This window comes from Protobothrops mucrosquamatus, unplaced genomic scaffold (genome assembly GCF_001527695.2).
Source record: "Protobothrops mucrosquamatus isolate PMUCROS unplaced genomic scaffold, P.Mucros_1.0 scaffold_165, whole genome shotgun sequence".
In the NCBI taxonomy this organism is placed as follows: domain Eukaryota; kingdom Metazoa; phylum Chordata; class Lepidosauria; order Squamata; family Viperidae; genus Protobothrops; species Protobothrops mucrosquamatus.
In genome coordinates this window covers 409,879-429,922 of record NW_015386241.1, presented here as the reverse complement: position 1 = coordinate 429,922, position 20,044 = coordinate 409,879, and the positions used below count along the sequence as shown (strand labels likewise).

Below are 20,044 nucleotides of genomic sequence, written 5' to 3'. Positions count from 1 at the left end.
CCTAGTTGCAAAATGGACCCATTTCCAAAGTTCACACAGTTCACTAAAGCAAACTGGGTTTAACAAAACATGCTGAGCGCCATCGGAAATGGAGGGAAAAAGTTTCGAATGTTTTGTTCGTAAGAAATTTATTTCCTTCCTTTCTCTCCAGGATCATAAGAATAAAACAGATTAAGGTAGCAATTCATGCTAAACGTTACCATTAGGGCACTTTGCAGGAAATTGGCAGAAGGGAAAATCTAATTTAAAATACTTTTCAAAGTTGCTGACTGGGTGTGGAGCTTAAGAGGGCCGAACGTGTCTGGCATTGTTTGCTTTTAGGTGGGGAAGGGATAAAGGCCACCGTCATTTCAAGCACAAAGGTCAGTATTTAGTGGCATTATACTTAACTGGTCCTTATGAAGTTCTAGGAGCCCTGACATGCCAGCGGCCTGGAGGCCTCATGGGAAAAATATTGGATTGGTGGTCAGTTTAGAGATGACCTTGACAGCATGAGAGGTGGGGAGTCTCAGCTTCTGCAAAGGTATAGGCCAGGGGTAGGCAACCTCGGCTCTTTTATGACTCATGGACTTCAACTCCCAGAATTCCTGAGTCAGCTATGCTGACTCAGGAATTCTGGGAGTTGAAGTCCATGAGTCATAAAAGAGCCGAGGTTGCCTACCCCTGGTATAGGCTACGGCTGTTGGAGGCCAGAGATTTGTTCCTTCTCTAGAGGTTGGAGGCTGGTTTAGATCACTGAAGACAGATCTCCCGCTTTGGGGACAATGTGATTAGATTCCCCCCTCCCTTCCAATCCTAGTAGCTTGTTTTGGTAGGTTTATGGCTGATATTTTGCTGCTTTGACCCATTGGCTCCTTTATATGATTGGTCTTTTTTTACTGTAAGCCTCGGATCATTTAGGAGTTGGGCACCTCAAAACTTCATAACAATTGTTTGATCCCCTCAGGCTACCTTTGTTGAATTCCAATATTGTACCTTCTTTTTCCTCCGTCTTGGGAGCTACTAATTGCTAAGAATGCGTACTCAAAGTCATTCCTATGAACTCCACCTTTCCCAAAGGAATACTTTAAAAAGTGTCTTGGTTACTGGGTCAACTACCCAATGACCCGGTAGGTGAGGAAAGAATTAAGCTCTATAATGGCTGCTTTCTGTGCCATGAATTTCTTAAAGCATCCTCGGCTTTGCTCCAAAATGCCACTTCTTCTAAAAGCATAATGAAACTACTATTAACACTTACTAAATGTTGCTGTGCCTCTTGCAGAGCACAGTCACTTAAAGCCATCTTTGAGTTTCATAGCTAAGCAGAGCACTAGTTCCCTGTAGCATTTACTGTATGTGTTGAAATGTATCTGGGCCACCCTACTGCAGGGGTGTCAAACTCGCAACGTCACGTGACGTGTCGCGATGTATCGTGACTTTTTTTTGCCATTGCCAGCAATGGGTTGGGCGCCGTTTCGCCATGATGCATCCAGCCTGCGGGCCGGCAGTTTGACACCCCTGCCCTATTGCATTCCCTTCCTCAGCCAATCCTCCTGTATTGCTTATTATCCAACACCTCCCAATTGCCCTCCTTAGTGGTTGCGAGTAGTAACTCCACACGGCATTTTAGAGATTCTTCTTACCCAAGCCAACCTGACTCCGTGTTTCTTCTGCTCTATCTACCAGTGAATACAGTTAGAAAAAAATGGGATGTACAGGATAAAAGCAACCCATACACAAATTTCAACACACAACCGTGGGTCTTTAGATTAGTGTTAGCAGAGGCTTCCCCGGGCATAACTGCCACATCACGTCCCCTTGTTTTGCAAGTTCTGAATTAAAATTTAGGAAGCAGTAATTTTTTCATAAAAAATTTAATAGTAAGACAGACTATATACACATTGATGATATACATTAAAATATTTTCAATTAATTTATCAATACATGGTTGTATTATTAACAGTACAAAGTAACAGTCATCTGTACCTTGTGGGGAAAAATGTTTAAAGTGCAATTTTGATGCCAGATAGCACAGGTGGCAGTCTTAAGAGTTGTTCAGCCAGGCATGCCACCATACCTTAATGCCCTAACAGCATAAGAAACTCAATTGGAAAAAAAAAATACAACTCTTGCACATTTATCAACCTTGACCACTATAAGACCTGTGGACTTCAATTCCCAGAATTCACCAGACAGCCATGCCGGCTGAGGAATTCTGGAGTTGAAGCCCACAAGTCTTAAATTTGACAAGGTTGGACATCCCCCGTTTAAATCAATACCTAACAAGCAAATTTAAATAAAAACTTAAAGAGTATAGAGTTGTCAAGTGATTAAAGGCAGATACTTTCCCGCACCTGACTTAATTTTTTTCTCAATTCACTGATTTTTCTGCTTGCTTCCTTTTTCCCTTTCAAATTCAGCAATCTGATTAAATATATTGAGTAAGTTCTGAGGCAGCTGTTTTTTAGCACCACTGCCTAATTGTTCTTTACCGTTCAGCACAGCTTCCTCATCTCCTCCTTTGCCTCTTGGAGAGTCCCTTTCCCTGCTCTTCGATTCTTTCTCACGCTTACCCCTGGCCACCTCAGCTCTACCATCCGCATTGTACCTACTGGGTTCATTCATCCATCGGCTGGTATATTGTTTGTAGCGTTCAGCGGATTTGGAGGAGTAATCCGACCCTGTGGGGGACGTGGAGTACTTGGCTTGGCTTGGGCTGAACTTGTGATAACCCTCCCTCTTGCCCACCTCTTTTTCCAGTCTTCCTGAATCACTGGCCTTACTTCTGTCATCAGAGTGTCTCTGGTAAGATCCTGTACTATCCTTCCTATCGGAGGAAGCTCGGTCTGACCTACTCTGTCTTTCAGTCTTGCTACTATTTGACCGAGTCTTGGACTGACGGTGAGAATCCCTAGCATCTTCAAACTTACCTCCACAGAGGTCATCTTCGGCATACATCTTTAAAAACCCACAATCTCCTTCTCTCTCTCTTACCTCGGGTTTTTGATTGGCTAGCCTGTCTTGCCTCTCTAGCAATTTTTCCACTTCGTGCTTTTGATTAAGGAAAGAAGCAGAGGTATTGGCGGGAGGGGAATAGCTGTCCTCTTCCCTACTCAGATGGGAAAACATCCTAGATGTGTGTTTTTTAGAGCTGCAGGAGGATTCGGACCGGTTCCGACTCCTTTTCTTACACTTTTTGTTATCGGAGGAGGAGGAGGAGGAGGAGGAGGATGAGGAGGAGGAAGAAGAGTACGAGGAAGAAGAGACAGACTCATCTGATGAAGTACCACAGGAGGAGGAAGAAGTTGACTTTTTTCTTTTCTTCTTCAACCTAAAAGTTTTAATTAATCATGAGGCACCGCAATTAAATTTCACAATGGGGTTGTGCAAAAGCTGCAACTGCTGAGCTAGCAAAAGTTTGGGTATTAATAGGTAAAAATACGAGGATATAGTTTGACTAGAGGGGCAAAATTCTGGGTTTCTTTCAACTACATGACAAGTTAGTTTTTTACGTTTTCTAATAGGTATACCTGAAAACTCAACTACTACTGCTAGACTTCACGTAGAAGATAATACACATAGCTCAGGGTTGAACTGTGGAGTCCTTGGTGAACTCTGGGCTTGACTGCTTGGCTTGCAGATGTTTCATTACCCAACTAGGTAACATCGTCAGAGCTAGCGTGTGGGGGGTTTGCTCCCTGTTTATATACAGTAGCTTGCCCTGCTACTGTGAGCATCCTAGACCAAGCTGGATTCAAAAGTGCTATGGAATTCCTGGAAGTTTAGTCTTTAGACAAATCAGTCATCAACATACATATAGAAATAAATTATATTTACACATCATTCAAAACAGACAATTAAAAAGCTAAGAAGAAAACAAAGGCCAGAAGAGATCCCCTCCAGCAGCCAATACTCAGATAAGGAGGGATTAACAATAGACAAGCAAGCAGAAAACAATATCCTAATTAGGGAGCTCCAACACAACTCACCGGTAACAATGATGTTATCTAGTACTGAAACATCTGCAAGTAAACAACAAAGCTCAGCACCAAGGATGCCACAGGCGTCATATTTCTACTACACAGAATCTACCAGATGATCAACATTTCCTATCAGAGATCAGAACTATACTTTAATGATGCATATACATACATACAGTGCATTCAGAAAGTATTCAGACCCCCTTCACTTTTGTCAATTTTGTTATGCTGCAGCCTGATTCTACAGTTGTTGAAATTCGTTTTTTCCCCTCATTAATCTACACTCGGCACCACATAATGACAAAGTGAAAACAAAACTTTAGAAACCTCGGTAAATTTATTAAAAAGAAAAAAACTGAAATATCACATTGGCATAAGTATTCAGACCCTTTGCAACAACACATGAAATTTAGCTCCAGTGCCTCCCATTTCTCTGGATTGTTGTTGACCTGTTTCTACACCTTGATTGGAGTCCATCTATGGTAACCTAAACTGATTGGACATGATATGGAAAGGCACACACCTCTATAGAAGGCCTCAGAGCCGACAATGCCTACTGTAGCAGAGCAAAAGCTACGAGGTCAAAGGAACTGCCTGCAGAGCTCAAAGACAAGATTATTGCAAGGTGCAGGTCTGAGGAATACTATAATAAAATTTCTGCTGCACCGAAGGTCCTAAGAACACAGTGGCCTCCATACTTCTCAAATGGAAGATGTTTGGCGCAACCAGGACTCTTCCAAGAGCTGGTCGCCCGATCAAACTGAGCAATCGGGGGAGAAGGGCCTTAGTAAGGGAGGTGACCAAAAACTCAACGGTCACTCTGATTGAGCTCCAGAGATTCTGTGTGGAGATGGGACAGAGTTGGGACAACCATTACTGCAGTCCTCAACCAATCAGGGCTTTATGGCAGAATGACGTAAGCCTCTCCTTAGTACAAAACACATTAAAGCCCGCTTGGAGTTTGCAAAAAAAAGTACCTGAAGGACTCTCAGACTGTGAGGAACACGATTCTCTGGTCTGATGAAACCAAGATTGAACTGTTTGGCCTCAATTCTAAAGGTAATGTCTGGAGGAAATCAGGCAGCAGCCCAATACCATCCCAACAGTGAAGCATGGTGGTAGTAGCAGCATCATGCTGTTGGGGTGTTTTTCAGCAGCAGGGACTGGGAGACTGGTTAGGGTTGAGGGAAAGCTGAATGGAGCGAAGTACAGAGATATCCTCAATGAAAACCTGTTCCATAGCACTCAGGACCTCACACTGGGCCTAAGGTTCACCTTCCAACATGACAACGATCCTAAGTACACAACCAAGATAACAGGAGTGGCTTAGGGACAACTCTGTGAATGTCCTAGAGTGGCCCAGTCGGAGCCCTGACTGGAACCCTATTGAACATCTCTGAGGGGCCCGAAAATGGCTGTCCATTGACGGTCGCCGTCCAACCTTACTGAGCTTGAGAAGATTTGCGAGGAAGAACGCCAGAAAATCCCCCATTCCAGGCGTGCAAAGTTTGTCGCATCAGACCCAAAAAGACTCAAAGCCATAATTGCTGCCAAAGGTGCTTCAACAAAGTACTGAGTGAAGGGTCTGAACACTTAACGCCAATGTGATTTTTCAGTTTTTTTCTTTTTAATAAATTTACAGACATTTCTAAAAGTCTGTTTCACTTTATCATTATGGGGTGCTGAGTGTAGATTAATGAGGAAAAAAATGAATTTCAACAACTGTAGAATCAGGCTGCAGCATAACAAATTTGACAAAAGTGAAGGGGGTCTGACTACTTTCTGAATGCATTGTACATACATACTAGATAAGCCTAATGTGGGTGTATCTTGAGGACTATCTGTACATTAGCCTCACTTAAATAGTCAAATCATCCAAAATGTTCAACCTATACAACAATCATGTTCTATTTTGGAAAGGGCTTAAAGCATTCAAAAACCATGTCTTAGAACAGTTTTCTTTAACATTTGACAACTTTTAAGAAGTGTGGACTTCAACTCCCAGAATTCCCCAGGGAGCATGCTGGGAGTTGAAGTCCACATCTTAAAAGTTGCCAAGTTTGAAAAACACTGCCTTAGAACTAGTCTTTCGTTGTAAAATAAATTGCTAGCAGTACCTTCTTTTTAAATAAATAACACTGAGAGAGAAAAAACACATTAGAAAACAAAAAGGCAGCATCGGCTTCAACAGTGAATTATTATACTTACAGCATCAGATTGCTCTATGGTTCATGTAAGAAAAGCTGTATGGGCACACAGGTATGAGATACTAGATAGATTAAAACAGGTTACCTTTTTTCTTCTTTTAAGAGTTTACGCAGTTTTTCTACACTTGTTTCTACTTTCTTTTCTTTCTGCCTCTCTTCTTTTGCCGCTTGTTTCTCTCTAATTTCCAGAGATTTCTTTTTTAAATCCCAATATCAAAAATACGGTATTAACAAGTTATCACGAATGAGTCCCATTCAACCCGCAATATACACAATTTACAGAAGTCCCAAAGGAACCATGTGCAAAAATTAGAAATATTAAAGGAAAAAAAAAATATATTACAAAGGATGGTTAAGCGATAGGGATGAATGAGCATGGTATTACGGTTCATGTTGTAGTTTGTAGCCCAAATTTTAAAAGGCAAGGAGAAGGAAAAAGTCCAGGTTATTAGTATCCCGTAACCCATTATCAATCCAGGAAGTGTGAATGGAAGATTAATATGGCAACCAGCAAAATAGTTGGTCATAAAGAATAATCAACCGAGCAGAAATTAAGGGATGTGCCGTTATTGAATTTATACGTAAAATGTGATCCCCATCAAAACAGAATTGAAAAGGGCCATGTATGAATACAAACCATTTGGCAACGGTATCACAGCCCAGTTTGATGCACAGTTTACACACGGAATCATATTCCACAGGGTTGTTGGTGATGAGCAGCACCAGAGGTCACACACAGCAGCAACAGTTCCAATTCGGAGGAAAATGCATTGGAGAAAAACGTATCATCAGTATTACAGGAGAAGACCCGGCGAGGCTCAGATGCATATCAAGGGAGCTTTGTATAGAGCAGGGGTAGTCAACCTTGGCTCTTTTATGACTCGTGGACTTCAACTCCCAGAATTCCTGAGCCAGCACAGCTGGCTCAGGAATTCTGGGAGTTGAAGTCCACGAGTCATAAAAGAGCCAAGGTTGACTACCCCTGGTATAGAGCATGCTCAGGAGGATGTTCTAACTGGTGGGCCCCCACCAAGGAAAGCAGAGCAAAAGTGGGCACGCACGGGTTTTTTTTAATTATTATTATTCAAACACTTCCATTCATCAATTACTTTCGGCTGTCACATTAAACGGGGGAAGTTGTGGCTAAAACGACATAATCGCTTACACGTCTCACGTGTACCTCTCTTCACCTCACAGAAGTAAAACGTTGGAGAGAGGCACATACAGAGTGACCCTGAGTCTCTTTCCAACATGCATTTTAATTTAAAAACAAAAACAACTGTGATCCGCAAAAATCCCGGTTAATAAATTTTGAAGGTATGCCAAAAGTCAACTGCTTAGGTCGCAAATCTTTATAAATCATATGGCTACGATTAAAATGCCTCAGTGCTACGTGTTCCCCTTGCCTGTTTCCCAGTCAGGCATCCCTGACAGTGGCCATAGGAGATTAAAAACATTTAGCTCTGACTAGCGCAGTGGTTCTCAACCTTTTTAATGCCGCGACCCCAACCGGTCGTAAGTCGAGGACTAAACCGGTCGTAAGTCGAGGACTAAACCAGTCATAAGTCGAGGACTTTCCCTGCCTGGGAGCGCCGCACATGCGTGGTTCCGCCCCCTGCGCTGGCCGAGGCATAGCTGGCAAGTGGCAGAGACGGAGCAGGCCGACCACCAGCTGGCCCAGCCCAAGGGAGGTAAGGCACCCGCCGGAAAAGGGGAAAAAAATGGCGGACAAAAAATATGGCGGACAGCCTTGCTTGGTGACCCCCGTGAAATGGTCGATCGACCCCAAATGGGGTCCCGACCCACAGGTTGAGAACCACTGGACTAGCGGAAAATGCTTCCTCAAGCAAAAGTGATTGCAGACAAGGAAAAAAAAAGGCCAACACATAATTGCTTCTGGAGTACCACACGGGTGACTTTTTTTAGTCAACTAAGAGAAAATAAAGAATCACCTGTATCTGTTTACGGAGCTTCAACAAGGCCTCTTCAGCTTCTTGAAAGCTTTCGTCTATGCTTAAAGCCTTCTTGTAGTAACTCTCGGCATTCAACAATTTATCTTCCTCTTCCAACCTGTCAAAGGATTTTTAGCGCATGTGAGCCGGAAGTGCTTTAAACTTAGGTTTTGCAAATTTTATTAATTTTCAAATAAACATAAACAAACAATACAAATGTGGTGCATTTCATTGAAAAACAAAAAAGAAAACCTAATCAATATATTTTCAGAAATGATCGGCGGTCCCCCCCCCCACTGCATCCACCCTCACTCCTTCAACCTTCCTACCTTCCCTCTTCCTTCCTCCCCTCCTACCCACACCTCTCTCCTCCTTCTTCCTTTCCAACTATCCTACACATCCCATCACCTTCTTTTCCACATCCTTCGGATGCAGTTTAGGGGTACTAGCCGATCATCTCCTCTTCTCAAAAAGGGAAAAACCATTACATTATTTATCTATAACATATAAATACACCAAATTTTATATAATTCTACCCCTTCATCCCCTTCCCTGCTCTTCTCTTAGCCTGGCTCAATCTTTCTTCAGATACGGACCTAGAACACAATTCAGACCTCAATGTGGACAAAGCAGAAGAGGATGAATCTAACCCTGTAATGTGGCACGTTTATGGCTGTTCTGTTTTAAATCTGCAAAGTCCTCTTTTTGACAGCTGTACCGCTGGTCCTCAATTTATGACCGCAATTGGGACCAGAATTTCCATTGCTGAGCAAGGCGGTTGTTAAGTGAATCGCAACCAATTTGACGACTTTTTTTTTTTTTTTGGGGCCACAGCTATTGTTTGTCAGAAGCCAGCTGGGAAAAATCGCAAATGTGATCACATCAGACTCGGGACGTTGCAACTGTCGTAAATATATGTCAGTTACCAAGCACCCAAATTTTGATCACGTGACCATGGGGATACCGCAACAGTTGTTAAGTGTGAAAAACAGTCATAATTCACTTTTTTGAGTGCTGTTGTAACTCTGAATGATCACTGAATGAATGGTTGTAAGTCAAGGACTATCTGTATTGCAATGTGGTGTTTGTATTCATCAACGACTATTCCAAATTCATTTTCACAAGCAATATTACCAAACTAGTATAAAGGGGTCTCAGCTGTCAATGGCCAACCAGTGAAAAGATTTGGGGTTAGGATGCTAGATAGAGGAATAACAAGACGCTTAGCAGCTGTGAAGCATGCGCACACTATTCAGATAATCATGAAGAAAGGAACTAAAAATAAAACTGCCAACAACGTAATGTCCTTTTCCAAAATGACGGCATAGCCACATCTAGAGCAGCATGTACCCTTGTAGTGACTGCATTTGATAAAGGGTGTAACAGCTGGAAAAAGGCAGAAAAAGCAACAGCGATGAACATATGTCTCAAACCACCTCACTACAAGAAAAGGACTGAATGTTTGGGATACTTTAGTTTGGAAAAAACAACAGCAGGAATGGGCTGTATCTCCTACCTGCAAGCACCCTAGAAGCATATAGTTGATGACTGAGAGAAACAGGAAGCCAGACTAAGATGGACTTCAGCCTGACCCAGCAAGGTTATTATGTTCTTAACCAACTTTGCTGCATCTCAAAATCCGATTAACATTCGTTTTACCTCCTTATCGCCTTCATGAATAAACCTGCTGAAGGCTACAGGATCCAGGATCTCTTGGCATCCACTCAACGCTACTTTGATAGGGAGACACCGAGGAGCACAATTTTTGAGCCACCTCTATATCTACTTCATTGCCATGCAAACCAGCCCACACTTAACTGGCTTGCTAATCAGAAAGCTGTTTTTATTTTGGAAGCACAAAACAGATGGCGGTTATCTTGAGCAAGCAGATATAAGTCGGAGGTGAACAGATGATTTCATATGAAGCTGTGCTCCTGAATTAGCTACACAATCAAATCTAACCAAGTTATTGTTTAGCTTTAGCCAGGTATAAAATATAGATGAAAGAAACATTAAATGCACAGAATAGAGAAACTATAAAGGACACAAGGCAACACTTACTGGCCTCCTCGTTCAACAAGCGTTTGACAAAGGTATTTTCTAGCATTTCTGTGTGTAGGGCACTGCTCTAAAGCAATTTCAAAATCCTCAATTGCTTTATTCAAGCTTCCCTTTGTGGCATATCTAGAAGAAGAAAAAAATTACCTGTGAGAATTCCTATTTTTCACTTGCTGGTGAAATTATTGGATTGCACACATAAAACAAGATACTTACAGTGCTCCACGGGCTACTAAGGCTTCAACATTTTGGGCATCTATTTCCAATGCCTTGTTGTATTCATTCATGGCATCAACGTGGCGGCCCTCTTTAAAATAATCAACACCAATTTTTACACTAAAAATAAAATTAGTTGAATTAAGATTTCAATATGAAATCTTTACGAAGAATGCAAATTAATCACTATATTAAAAACAAATCCCAATAATTTATTTTACCACCGGTTTCTCTATCAGACTGGCAATTTTTCCCCCAAAACTATTTAAAAACCAAAATTCAGAAAGACAGTAAGAAGGAGGATCTTTGAGGAATTAAAATTTACTATTTATCGTTAGCCTACAGTTGGAAGACTGAACAATAAATTACTACTAATAAAGTACTGGTAGTCCTTGACTTAAGACAACTGAGCCCCAAATTTCCATTGCTAAAGCAAGACAGTTAAATGAGTTTTGCCCCATTCTGCAACCTTTCTTGCCACAGTTGTTAAGTGAATCTGGCTTGACTCTGCTTGTCAGAAGGTTGCAAAAGGTGATCACATGACCCTGGGACATTGCAACTGTCATAAATACAGCAGTGGCCAAAATTGTGGAAACCTTTTGGGAAAAGTGTATTTTTGAGGTTTGATGGCTAATAACACCATTTGTTTTTTTGGAGTAGTACCATAAAATTATATATCAATGGAAAGATAATTGAATCAAAAATGTAATGCAACAAAATTTGTTCAATTATCTGTACTGTATTCTATCAAAAGTTATAGCCAAATAACCAGAAAAAGGAAGCACGACTTGCTTAGGTTGATATCAGGTAGCTTTCCTTCATCTGACTGTAGCCAATGAGCATGAGTGTTTAGAGAGCCAATCAGGTGTCATCTTGTTTTGGCAATGAGCCAATCAGATCACAGTAGGATTCAGTGATTGATGTCATGTATCGAAGCTGAGAGGAGGACATTTGTCGGTGTGTTATGTGATCTCTATCAAGTTGGTTGGGGGTTTTTTTGTGCTCTTTCATTTAGTGAACTTGTAAAACATAATAAAATTAAAGTAATGGTGCAAAGAGGTGACTGGTTGCCCAGAAAGCGATGTAAAATTATTAAGTGAACAAGGCTACAGTTATAAAGAAATTAGAAGAAAAATTGGTGGAAACTTAACCAAAGGTGGCATTTCTACTGTACATTTTCCCCAAAAGGTTTCCACAGTTTTGGCTACTACTGTATGAGTCAGTTGTCAAGCTGCAATGATTGTAAGTGGGAAAAACAGTCATAAGTTACTTTTTTCAGTGCCGCGGGAAACTTCAGTCACTAAATGAATAATTGTAAGTCAAGGATTACCTATAATACCACCTTTAGCGTCACATAAACCTTTAATATGGCTGAACGACAAAACTATTATCTGCTTCAAAAATTCAGGCAGGGCTTTTAATTGGCCTGGAAGAAAATAGTTCTTTTTCAACATCTAGAACTATCTTGTCATGAAAACAAAGCTGTGTGTACCATTTTAAGGCCCACGAAGCAGATTGTCTTTTCCTCAATGCAACGGCAAAATCCTCTTCATTGAAATTTTTGCTGGGGAAAAAAAAGAGACAAAATGTTTAATCAGCTAGTCTATTTACAGCCTGTTCAAATAAATGACAAATCTACTGGTGTTGTCTCGCATCACACTCCTGTCAGAAGCACCAAGGCACTTCTGGGTTGAAAGGATTAGCCAGTGACATCACCGTTGCCTGGAGCAGGGGTCCCCAACCTTGGCAACTTTAAGACCTGTGGATTTCAACTCCCAGAATTCCCCAGCCAGCCGTGCTGGCTGAGGAATTCTGGGAGTTGAAGTCCACAGGTCTTAAGGTTGCCAAGACTGGGGACCCTTAGCCTGGAGGATGCCCAATTGGGGGCTCCTTTCATGTCCCTGGCAGGAACTGGCATGAAGGATGGGAACTCATCCCATGTCATGGTGGCACTCAGGTCTTGAACTGAGGTTTACTAACCTCCAAGCCAGCATCCTAACCACACAAGCCACTGTACTCCGGAGCTGTCTAATTCTAGTCAGGAATGTTAGCCGAACAGCCAAATTTGGCTTACATTTGGTGTTTCTCTCTGATAAGGTAGAAATTTTAAGTGGTATGAAAACCTGCTTTGTCTTATAGCAGTGGTTCCCAACCTTTTCTATACCCCACGCCCCTAGAACGCTTCTGATATATTCTTGCACCTCTTACAAATATTCGAAATAACGGCAACAAATTATACATATACACTATAATTTTGAAAATCCAAGTTTTCACACCCCCTGGAATATCGTCTCGCACCCTTGGTTGGGAACCCGTCTTATAGTATAGTTCAGGGGTAGGCAACCTTGGCTCTTTTATGACTCGTGGACTTCAACTCCCAGAATTCCTGAGCCAGCATGGCAAGTCCACAAGTCATAAAAGAGCCAAGGTTGCCTACCCCTGGTATAGTTGATTAACTCTGATACTTTGGGGGGGGGGGGAAATTCCTTTCTCAGCAAATGATGGAAATGTCATTTTTAACCGACTCATCAATGAAGGAATTACGTTTCGGTTAAGATGTTGTTTATATACCTTTGTAGTCCTCTCATTAAGGATGGGGGACTAGATTCATCTAGTCCTAATTTGCTTCCTAGGAACTCCACTACAGCCGGATTGGCAAAGCCCAAAGAATTATGCAAAACGTTTTCATATGTTTCCAAACTACTGGCTACGTCAATGCTCCTCCTGAAAAACAAACAAAAAGACCATCATGAACTGAGATAAAACAATATTTTCTCTGTTCATCTTGTATTACCCACACAAGAAGTACCGTATTTTCCGGCGTATAAGACGACTTTCTAAACCCTGAAAATCTTCTCAAAAGTTGGGGGTCGTCTTATACGCCAGAAAATACGGGTATTCTATTTTATTCCTTTACACATGTGGTTTGGCATATTACTCATCAAGTTTTCTCTCCCCCCCCCTCTCTCGCTCAAACTCTATATTTTAACTGGAAAAGTTGGGGGTCGTCTTATACGCCCAGTCGTCTTATACGCCGGAAAATATGGTACTATGAAAAGTTTTGAAATAAAGCCCATCCCTCTTTGAATCAGGGGTCATCCCAAACTCTTCTGCTCATCGACCCGTTCAGGAAATTCTGCAATGTTCCTCGACATACCAAGCATTATATGAAAATAGATTAATAAATACTTCTTTAATAGTACTACTATTAGCTATTAGGATAAGAAATAGAATATATGAGTGAAATAGAGTAAGAATGTATTTTGTGGAATAACATGTTTACTTTAGGTATGATAATTACTTTGTAATGGAATGAGAATAAGGAAATGGATTGCGATAATGGAAGATACGGTATTAGCAAAGGAGGAGGTATTAGAATAGAAATAGAATATATTTGGGAAATTTAATAGTGTAATTGTTGGAATAATATGTTTATCTTAGATAGTATAATCAGTATGTTATAAAAGGAGGGAAATTAGGGATACCCGAAACGTAAAAAATATACCTAGTTAAGGCTAAATTGAAATATGGTAATTGGAAATTAATTAGAGCTTAAAAACAAAATTTGGATTTGTATAGGTAAAATATCATTGATAATTTTATTGACTGTTTGAATTTTATTTAGAAATGTTTTATTTTGAATATGTTTCATTAACTGAGAGAAACACAGAGGGAACTTTTAAGGAGCAAATCTGAGTTGTATATTTATGATTTTGTGTTGTTGTTTTCTGGATAACTGATTACCCCATCACCACGCTGGTTCCTAAGCACTTTGGTGTAAAAATTGAAAAATCTTGTTTAAAAAAAAATAGTACTACAAAATAATCATATCAACCCCTTGCATAATCCTTTTCTGAAGATGTTACAGTACTCTCAAATGTTATATCAATACTCTGATATAACCGAGGCACGCAGAGCTATGAAATGGCATCTTTTATTCTTGTCAATAAGAGTACTGTATTTTATATTTTAAAGAGCTCAATGCAGGTAGTCCTCGACTTACAACAGTTCACTTAGTGACCGTTCAGTTACAATGACACTGAAAAAACGAATTATGACTTTTTCACACTTATTGCAATATCTCCATGGTCATGTGATCAAAATTTGGATGATTGGCAACTGACTCATACGGACAGACGACGGTTGCAGTGTCCCAGGGTCATGTGATCACCTTTTGCGAACTTCTGACAAGCAAAACCACTTAACAACCGCGTTACTAACTTAACTACAGTGATTCACTTAACAAATGTGGTAAGATACAGCCAAATTCATTTAACACGTGTTTCGCTTAGCAACAGAAATTTTGAGCTCAATTATGTTCGCAAGTTGAGGACTACCTGTATAAAACAAAAGGGTTTATTTAAACCACACAAAAAAGTATACCTCATTTCAATTTCATACCTGTAATGCACAGGCAAATCTTCAGAGCAGATTACTCCTAATTTGGTATTTGCTAGGCTGGGAGATAAAGCAGACTTGTGCAGTGATACACTGAGCTTTTCATGGTAGCGATCAATATCCTTGATTGCAGCTGTTAAAAGGGGGCGGGGGAAAAGACCAGAATTAAACAGCAGAAAACAATGCAAAATATACAATCTAGGGACAAATTGAAGAGTGATATGTACTTGCCTTGGATAAGGTCACCATTTTGATAATACGATAAGGGATCCCCATGGCTGCTTTGGGAAGGCACATCTCTTATTGGACAAAGAGCCTAAAATAGAAAATACATAATTCCAAAAAACTTAAGGATAGACATACTCAGTTCCATTCCACAAAAAAAATACTGAAGATTTGCAGGACATCTATGCAGAAGTATTAACCTTCTACAGCTTTAAACGCTGATTTTTTAATTTCAAAATTTGAGTGGATAACCTGGGAGAAGAGCATTCGTATCCTGTGTGATAATCACAATTTGTATTCAATATAAATCGCTTATACTATTCTACATAGGGCAGCAGTAATGTTAATGCAAATCCAGTCTGATAAGGACTAAATCAACAGACACTACAGCTGATTATTCTTACCAAGTCTAATGTATAGAAATAGGAATATTCTTTGTTGTTGGCCAAGTGTGATTGGACACACAAGGAATTTGTGCACAAGCTCTCAGCGTACATACAAAGTGATAAGCCATAGATCATAAATTGTATGATACAATCATAAATCATAAGATACAAACAACAAGTGATAAATCATAAGATACCAATAGAAGAAGGTAGTAGGAAAGATGAGAAGATAAGGAAGATGAGAAGGATAATAGTAATGCAGTCCTACTACATGGGTAAATATCTTTAGATGTAAGATAGTGCTGTGGGAGTTACATGTTTAGCAGAGCGATGGCATGGGGGAAAAACTATCTTTGTGTATAGTTGTATATTTTACATTAAGTCTATTGTATATTTTGCACAATTTCATGTTGTTCAATATTCTATTGAACACTAGCAACTAGTCTCAGTTGCTCATGCCCTGGTCACTTCCCATATGGATCACACTTGATCAGAAATGCAACCAAACCACTTACTCTGTTCAGTTCAGGGCTTTTGTAACTTTAACATATAATCCTTGAGTATAAGAAAGGTCATTTTTGCTAAGGCAGCAAAAAATCTACTTGTCAGCTGGCCAGTGGCGTAGCGTGGGTTGTCAGCACCCGGGGCAAGGCAAGTAATTTGCGCCCCCCCCTCCACAGTGGGCGGCGACCCGGCGGCTCGGATCGGATTCGCACAGCCAGCACTGCAGAGAGAGTGAGTGAGCCAGGCAGGGGCAGAGAGCTGCGAGTGCGAGCGCGCCCCCCCAGATGTTGCGCCCGGTGCGNCCGGCCCCCCCTGCACCCCCCACGCTACGCCACTGCAGCTGGCAAAGGCAAAAACACAGGAAGATGCTGAATCAGAGCTCCCTTAATTTTCTGGGATCAACTCAGCCAATTCAGTAGCACAAGAGACCAGAGAGAGAGAGAGAAACCCTTCAGAAAGCTATTATCTCCTTTGCATTAACGTGCACAGTAACTTCTCTGACTTACCGTGATTTCTAAATCTGCTATCTCTCGCACGACGCCACTCCGCAGGCAGAACAGCACCATGAAAAAGCCAAATTCGCGAATGGAGCTAATCCTTCCAATCACGATGTCACCGCGTTCAATATCCCGGAAAAAGAGCTCTCTCCTCTCTGCGCTGGGAATTTCCATAAACTGCTCCAAGGGTGGCATAATAGCATAACAATCTTCGGTCGATGAAAATTAAAAAAAAAAAAAAGTTTTAAATACTGAAACGCTACAGGGATCGCCAGGTAATTAAATGGTAACAGTCACGCATGCAAATCACTTGCAATACCGTTGGAATCAAATCCTAGCAAATTAAACGGGTTCGCTTTTGAACAGGCATGCTTTGCATGCTTTGAAACTAGGAAATGTGCCATTACAACAGTGTTTCTCAACCTTGACAATTTTAAGGCATGTGGACTTCAACTCCCAGAATTCCACAGCCAGCATTGCTGGCTGTGGAATTCTGGGAGTTGAAGTCCACATGCCTTAAAATTGTCAAGGTTGAGAAACACTGCATTACAAGATGGATACCATGATGGTTATATACAAACATTAAAGAGGATGTTATCCAATCCTCTTGAAAGTCTACTGGGGAAGACGAATACAGATCTAACAAATAAAATATACTGCTAAAATAGATCTGTCTCTGACTTTCATAAAGATGTCGCCCAAGTCTCTATGGAAGCAGATAGACTTCTGAGTCAAATTCTTACCTTTCCTTTGTTATTATTCTAATTACTGAATTAGAACATAATACAACTGAAAATATTTCACATTTTAACTTGATTTTATTTTCATTGCACAAATACTTCTCAATCCAAAAATACTCCATTCATATTACAGAATCTAAATTGTAATCCTTACAGGTTGCGCAGGAAAAGTTACAAGCAAAGTAGTATATATAATATTGATTGGGGTAACACCCAAATAAACAGGCAAAAGTTACACTGGGAAAAGATTTTTTCCCAATTTGAAGAAATTGGGGGGAAAAAATCCATCCACTAGTTTATTTATGCAAATTATATGCCATTCAATTCCAAAATGGATCTGAATAATTTACAATGACAAATAGATAGAATAATAGATAGGTAGAAAGGTAGGTAGATAGAAAGGTAGGTAGGTAGATAGGTAGGTAGATAAGAAGGTAGGTAGATAGGAAAGTATATAGGTAGGTAGATAAGAAGACAGGAAAGTAGATAGGAAAGTATGTAGGAAGGTAAATAGGTAGGTAGATAGGCAGGCAGGCAGTAGATAAGGTAGACAGATAGACAGATAGTCCTTGGTTCAGCAATCAGCTAAATTTACATCAGTAACCAACCAATCCTCGCAGTTATAAACATAGGTCTGTAAAGCAAAAGAGTGTTGAAGATCTTAAGCACAGTCATCATTTCACTTAGTGACTGCTTTTTTCAGAACCAAGTTGCCAGTCCCAATTTTGATTGCTAAAGAAGAAATACCTGTATATCAAATAGCATTAAAAGTAGAAAAAATAGGCAAAAGCATTACAAACTCTTTGCATATTACAAATCCACAATTGTATAGAGAATTTTACTACTGGTCTACACTTCCCAAGGTATAGGTATCAATTCAGTTGATTCAATTCCTGTGAATTATCATTTTCTGCAAATCATTCAAAACTTAACATACATTTTTTTTATTGTATCAGTGATATTCAAAAGTTTTGGAAGTTGTTCTCACCAAAACAGAAACCCAATGTTTTTAAGATTTCAAAAATGTTATAATAAAACATATGTTTATCAAACCTGATAATCATTTATTAGTCAAAGCTAACAATTTTGTGCTGATAATTTGATTTAAATTACACCCAAAATTGAATATGAAGTTAAAAATTGATTTTCATTTATATTTTTCTTCAAATTCCATATGTACATGTACATATTATCCATATAATATGTACACGAGTAAATACTGTACAGAGCAATTTATTAATTTTTCTTCTCAAAAAAGTGTGTCACTATTTTTTTTGATTAAAAATCGAAATTAAAAAAAGGTAAACACCCCCTGAGGGCTTTCTTTATCAGCTGTCCAATGAAATGCTCCAATGTTCATCTTTTTTTGGCTTTACATCTCTAATTCCAAGCACTGACCATAAGATGCACATTTATAAACATATCCAACCGTCATTTAACTTCATTCTCTTACTTTCATTCTCCTCATTTCCATCTTTTATTACTGGCACATTTGTTTTCCAAGAATGAGAAAAAAGAAGATCAGCTTTTTTTGAAATGAACTGTTGTATCTCAATATTTTCAACCCCTCTTTCTTTTCTGAAAGAGAAGAAAACAAATCAACATCCGTAAAAACATACTTTCTTAAACAAGGACCTGGCAATTTATTTGATAACAAGGAAGTAACTATTAAAAGAAGTATAGCTTATTCAAAAGCATTGCTATGCTGTTTCTGATAAGATTCCAAATAGTTGTTTCTTCGTAATTATAAATCAACTGTTTTGCTTTGAGGCATTTTTGCCCTCAAAATACACTGCCTCATATCTGGATAAGAATGCCTAGTCAGGCATGCAGGATCTCACAAAATATAGGCTTTTATTTGACACCATAAAACCTAGATCTGTACATTGCAATATTTACCATGCATATTTAGAATTAGCTTTCATCAAAGTTCTTAATAAGGTTTAGACAACAGGCTTATAGAATGCTTAGTGCCTGTCAATTAATATCTATTAACATCTAAGGTCCAGTTTTACGAATCCAACCATCTCCAGAAGGAGAGGCAATCATATTTTGTTTTCAATGGTAAATATCTAGGGAAAAATAGGGAATTATATATATATATATTTACATACAGAGAGAGACCTAGCTTTTAACCATGGCATCTCCAGGGAAAATTAAATAATTTAATTTGAAATATCACAAACCAAATCATCTCAATGAATAAGGAGAGACGATTGTGCCGTTCTCAGGAAAATAGTAGGGAATGTATTACAGGCAGTCCTTGACTTATAACCATTTATTTGCTTAGTGACCATTTGAAGTTACAATAGCACTGGAAAAAAGTGACCATTTTTCACACTTACGACTGTTGCAGCATCCCCGTGGTCACATGATCAAAATTCAGACGCTTGGCAACTGGCATGTATTCATGATGGTTGCAGTGTCCCGGAGACAAGTGATCTCGTTTTGCGACCTTGTGACAAGCCAAATCGATGGGGAAGCCAGATTCACTTAACAACCATGTTACTAATTTAGCCACTGCAGTGAGTCACTTAAGAAAGGTGGTAAAATGGGGCAAAACTCACTTAACAGTAGAAACGTTGGGCTCAATTGTGGTCGTAAGTCGAGGACTCCCTGTAAAGTTGCGGACCTGCGCCTTTTTCGACGAGCCCTGAAGGCCCATCTATTCCGTGCGGCCGGCCTGGCGTAGTTTATGTTTTGGTGGGGGTTTTGTATGGGGTGTTTTTAGAACAGGCCTGTTATTTAATTTGATTTTAGAACAGAAACTTGTGTATATTTATCGTGGTTTTTAGTATCGCCTGTTCACCGCCCTGAGTCCCGTAAGGGAGATAGGGCGGTATATAAATTTAATAAATAATAATAATAATAATAATAATAATAATAATAATAATAATAATAA

General features: G+C 39.8%; 1 protein-coding gene across 1 annotated transcript in view; it reads right to left on the bottom strand.

Moving 5' to 3' along the window:
- Window positions 1-1,855: 1,855 nt before the first annotated feature.
- The window catches only part of TTC14 (tetratricopeptide repeat domain 14), a 19,572-nt gene continuing 1,383 nt past the window's right edge, over window positions 1,856-20,044 (bottom strand). Inside the window, exons 2-12 of the mRNA XM_015821475.1 lie at window positions 18,596-18,720; window positions 16,412-16,611; window positions 15,022-15,106; window positions 14,794-14,923; window positions 12,964-13,116; window positions 11,885-11,956; window positions 10,393-10,512; window positions 10,180-10,302; window positions 8,119-8,236; window positions 6,252-6,361; window positions 1,856-3,310 (exon numbers count right to left, since the gene is read on the bottom strand). Coding sequence (XP_015676961.1) covers window positions 2,356-3,310; window positions 6,252-6,361; window positions 8,119-8,236; window positions 10,180-10,302; window positions 10,393-10,512; window positions 11,885-11,956; window positions 12,964-13,116; window positions 14,794-14,923; window positions 15,022-15,106; window positions 16,412-16,611; window positions 18,596-18,720 — 2,191 coding nt within the window. The 3' untranslated portion in view covers window positions 1,856-2,355. The remainder of the gene's footprint in view (window positions 3,311-6,251; window positions 6,362-8,118; window positions 8,237-10,179; window positions 10,303-10,392; window positions 10,513-11,884; window positions 11,957-12,963; window positions 13,117-14,793; window positions 14,924-15,021; window positions 15,107-16,411; window positions 16,612-18,595; window positions 18,721-20,044) is intronic.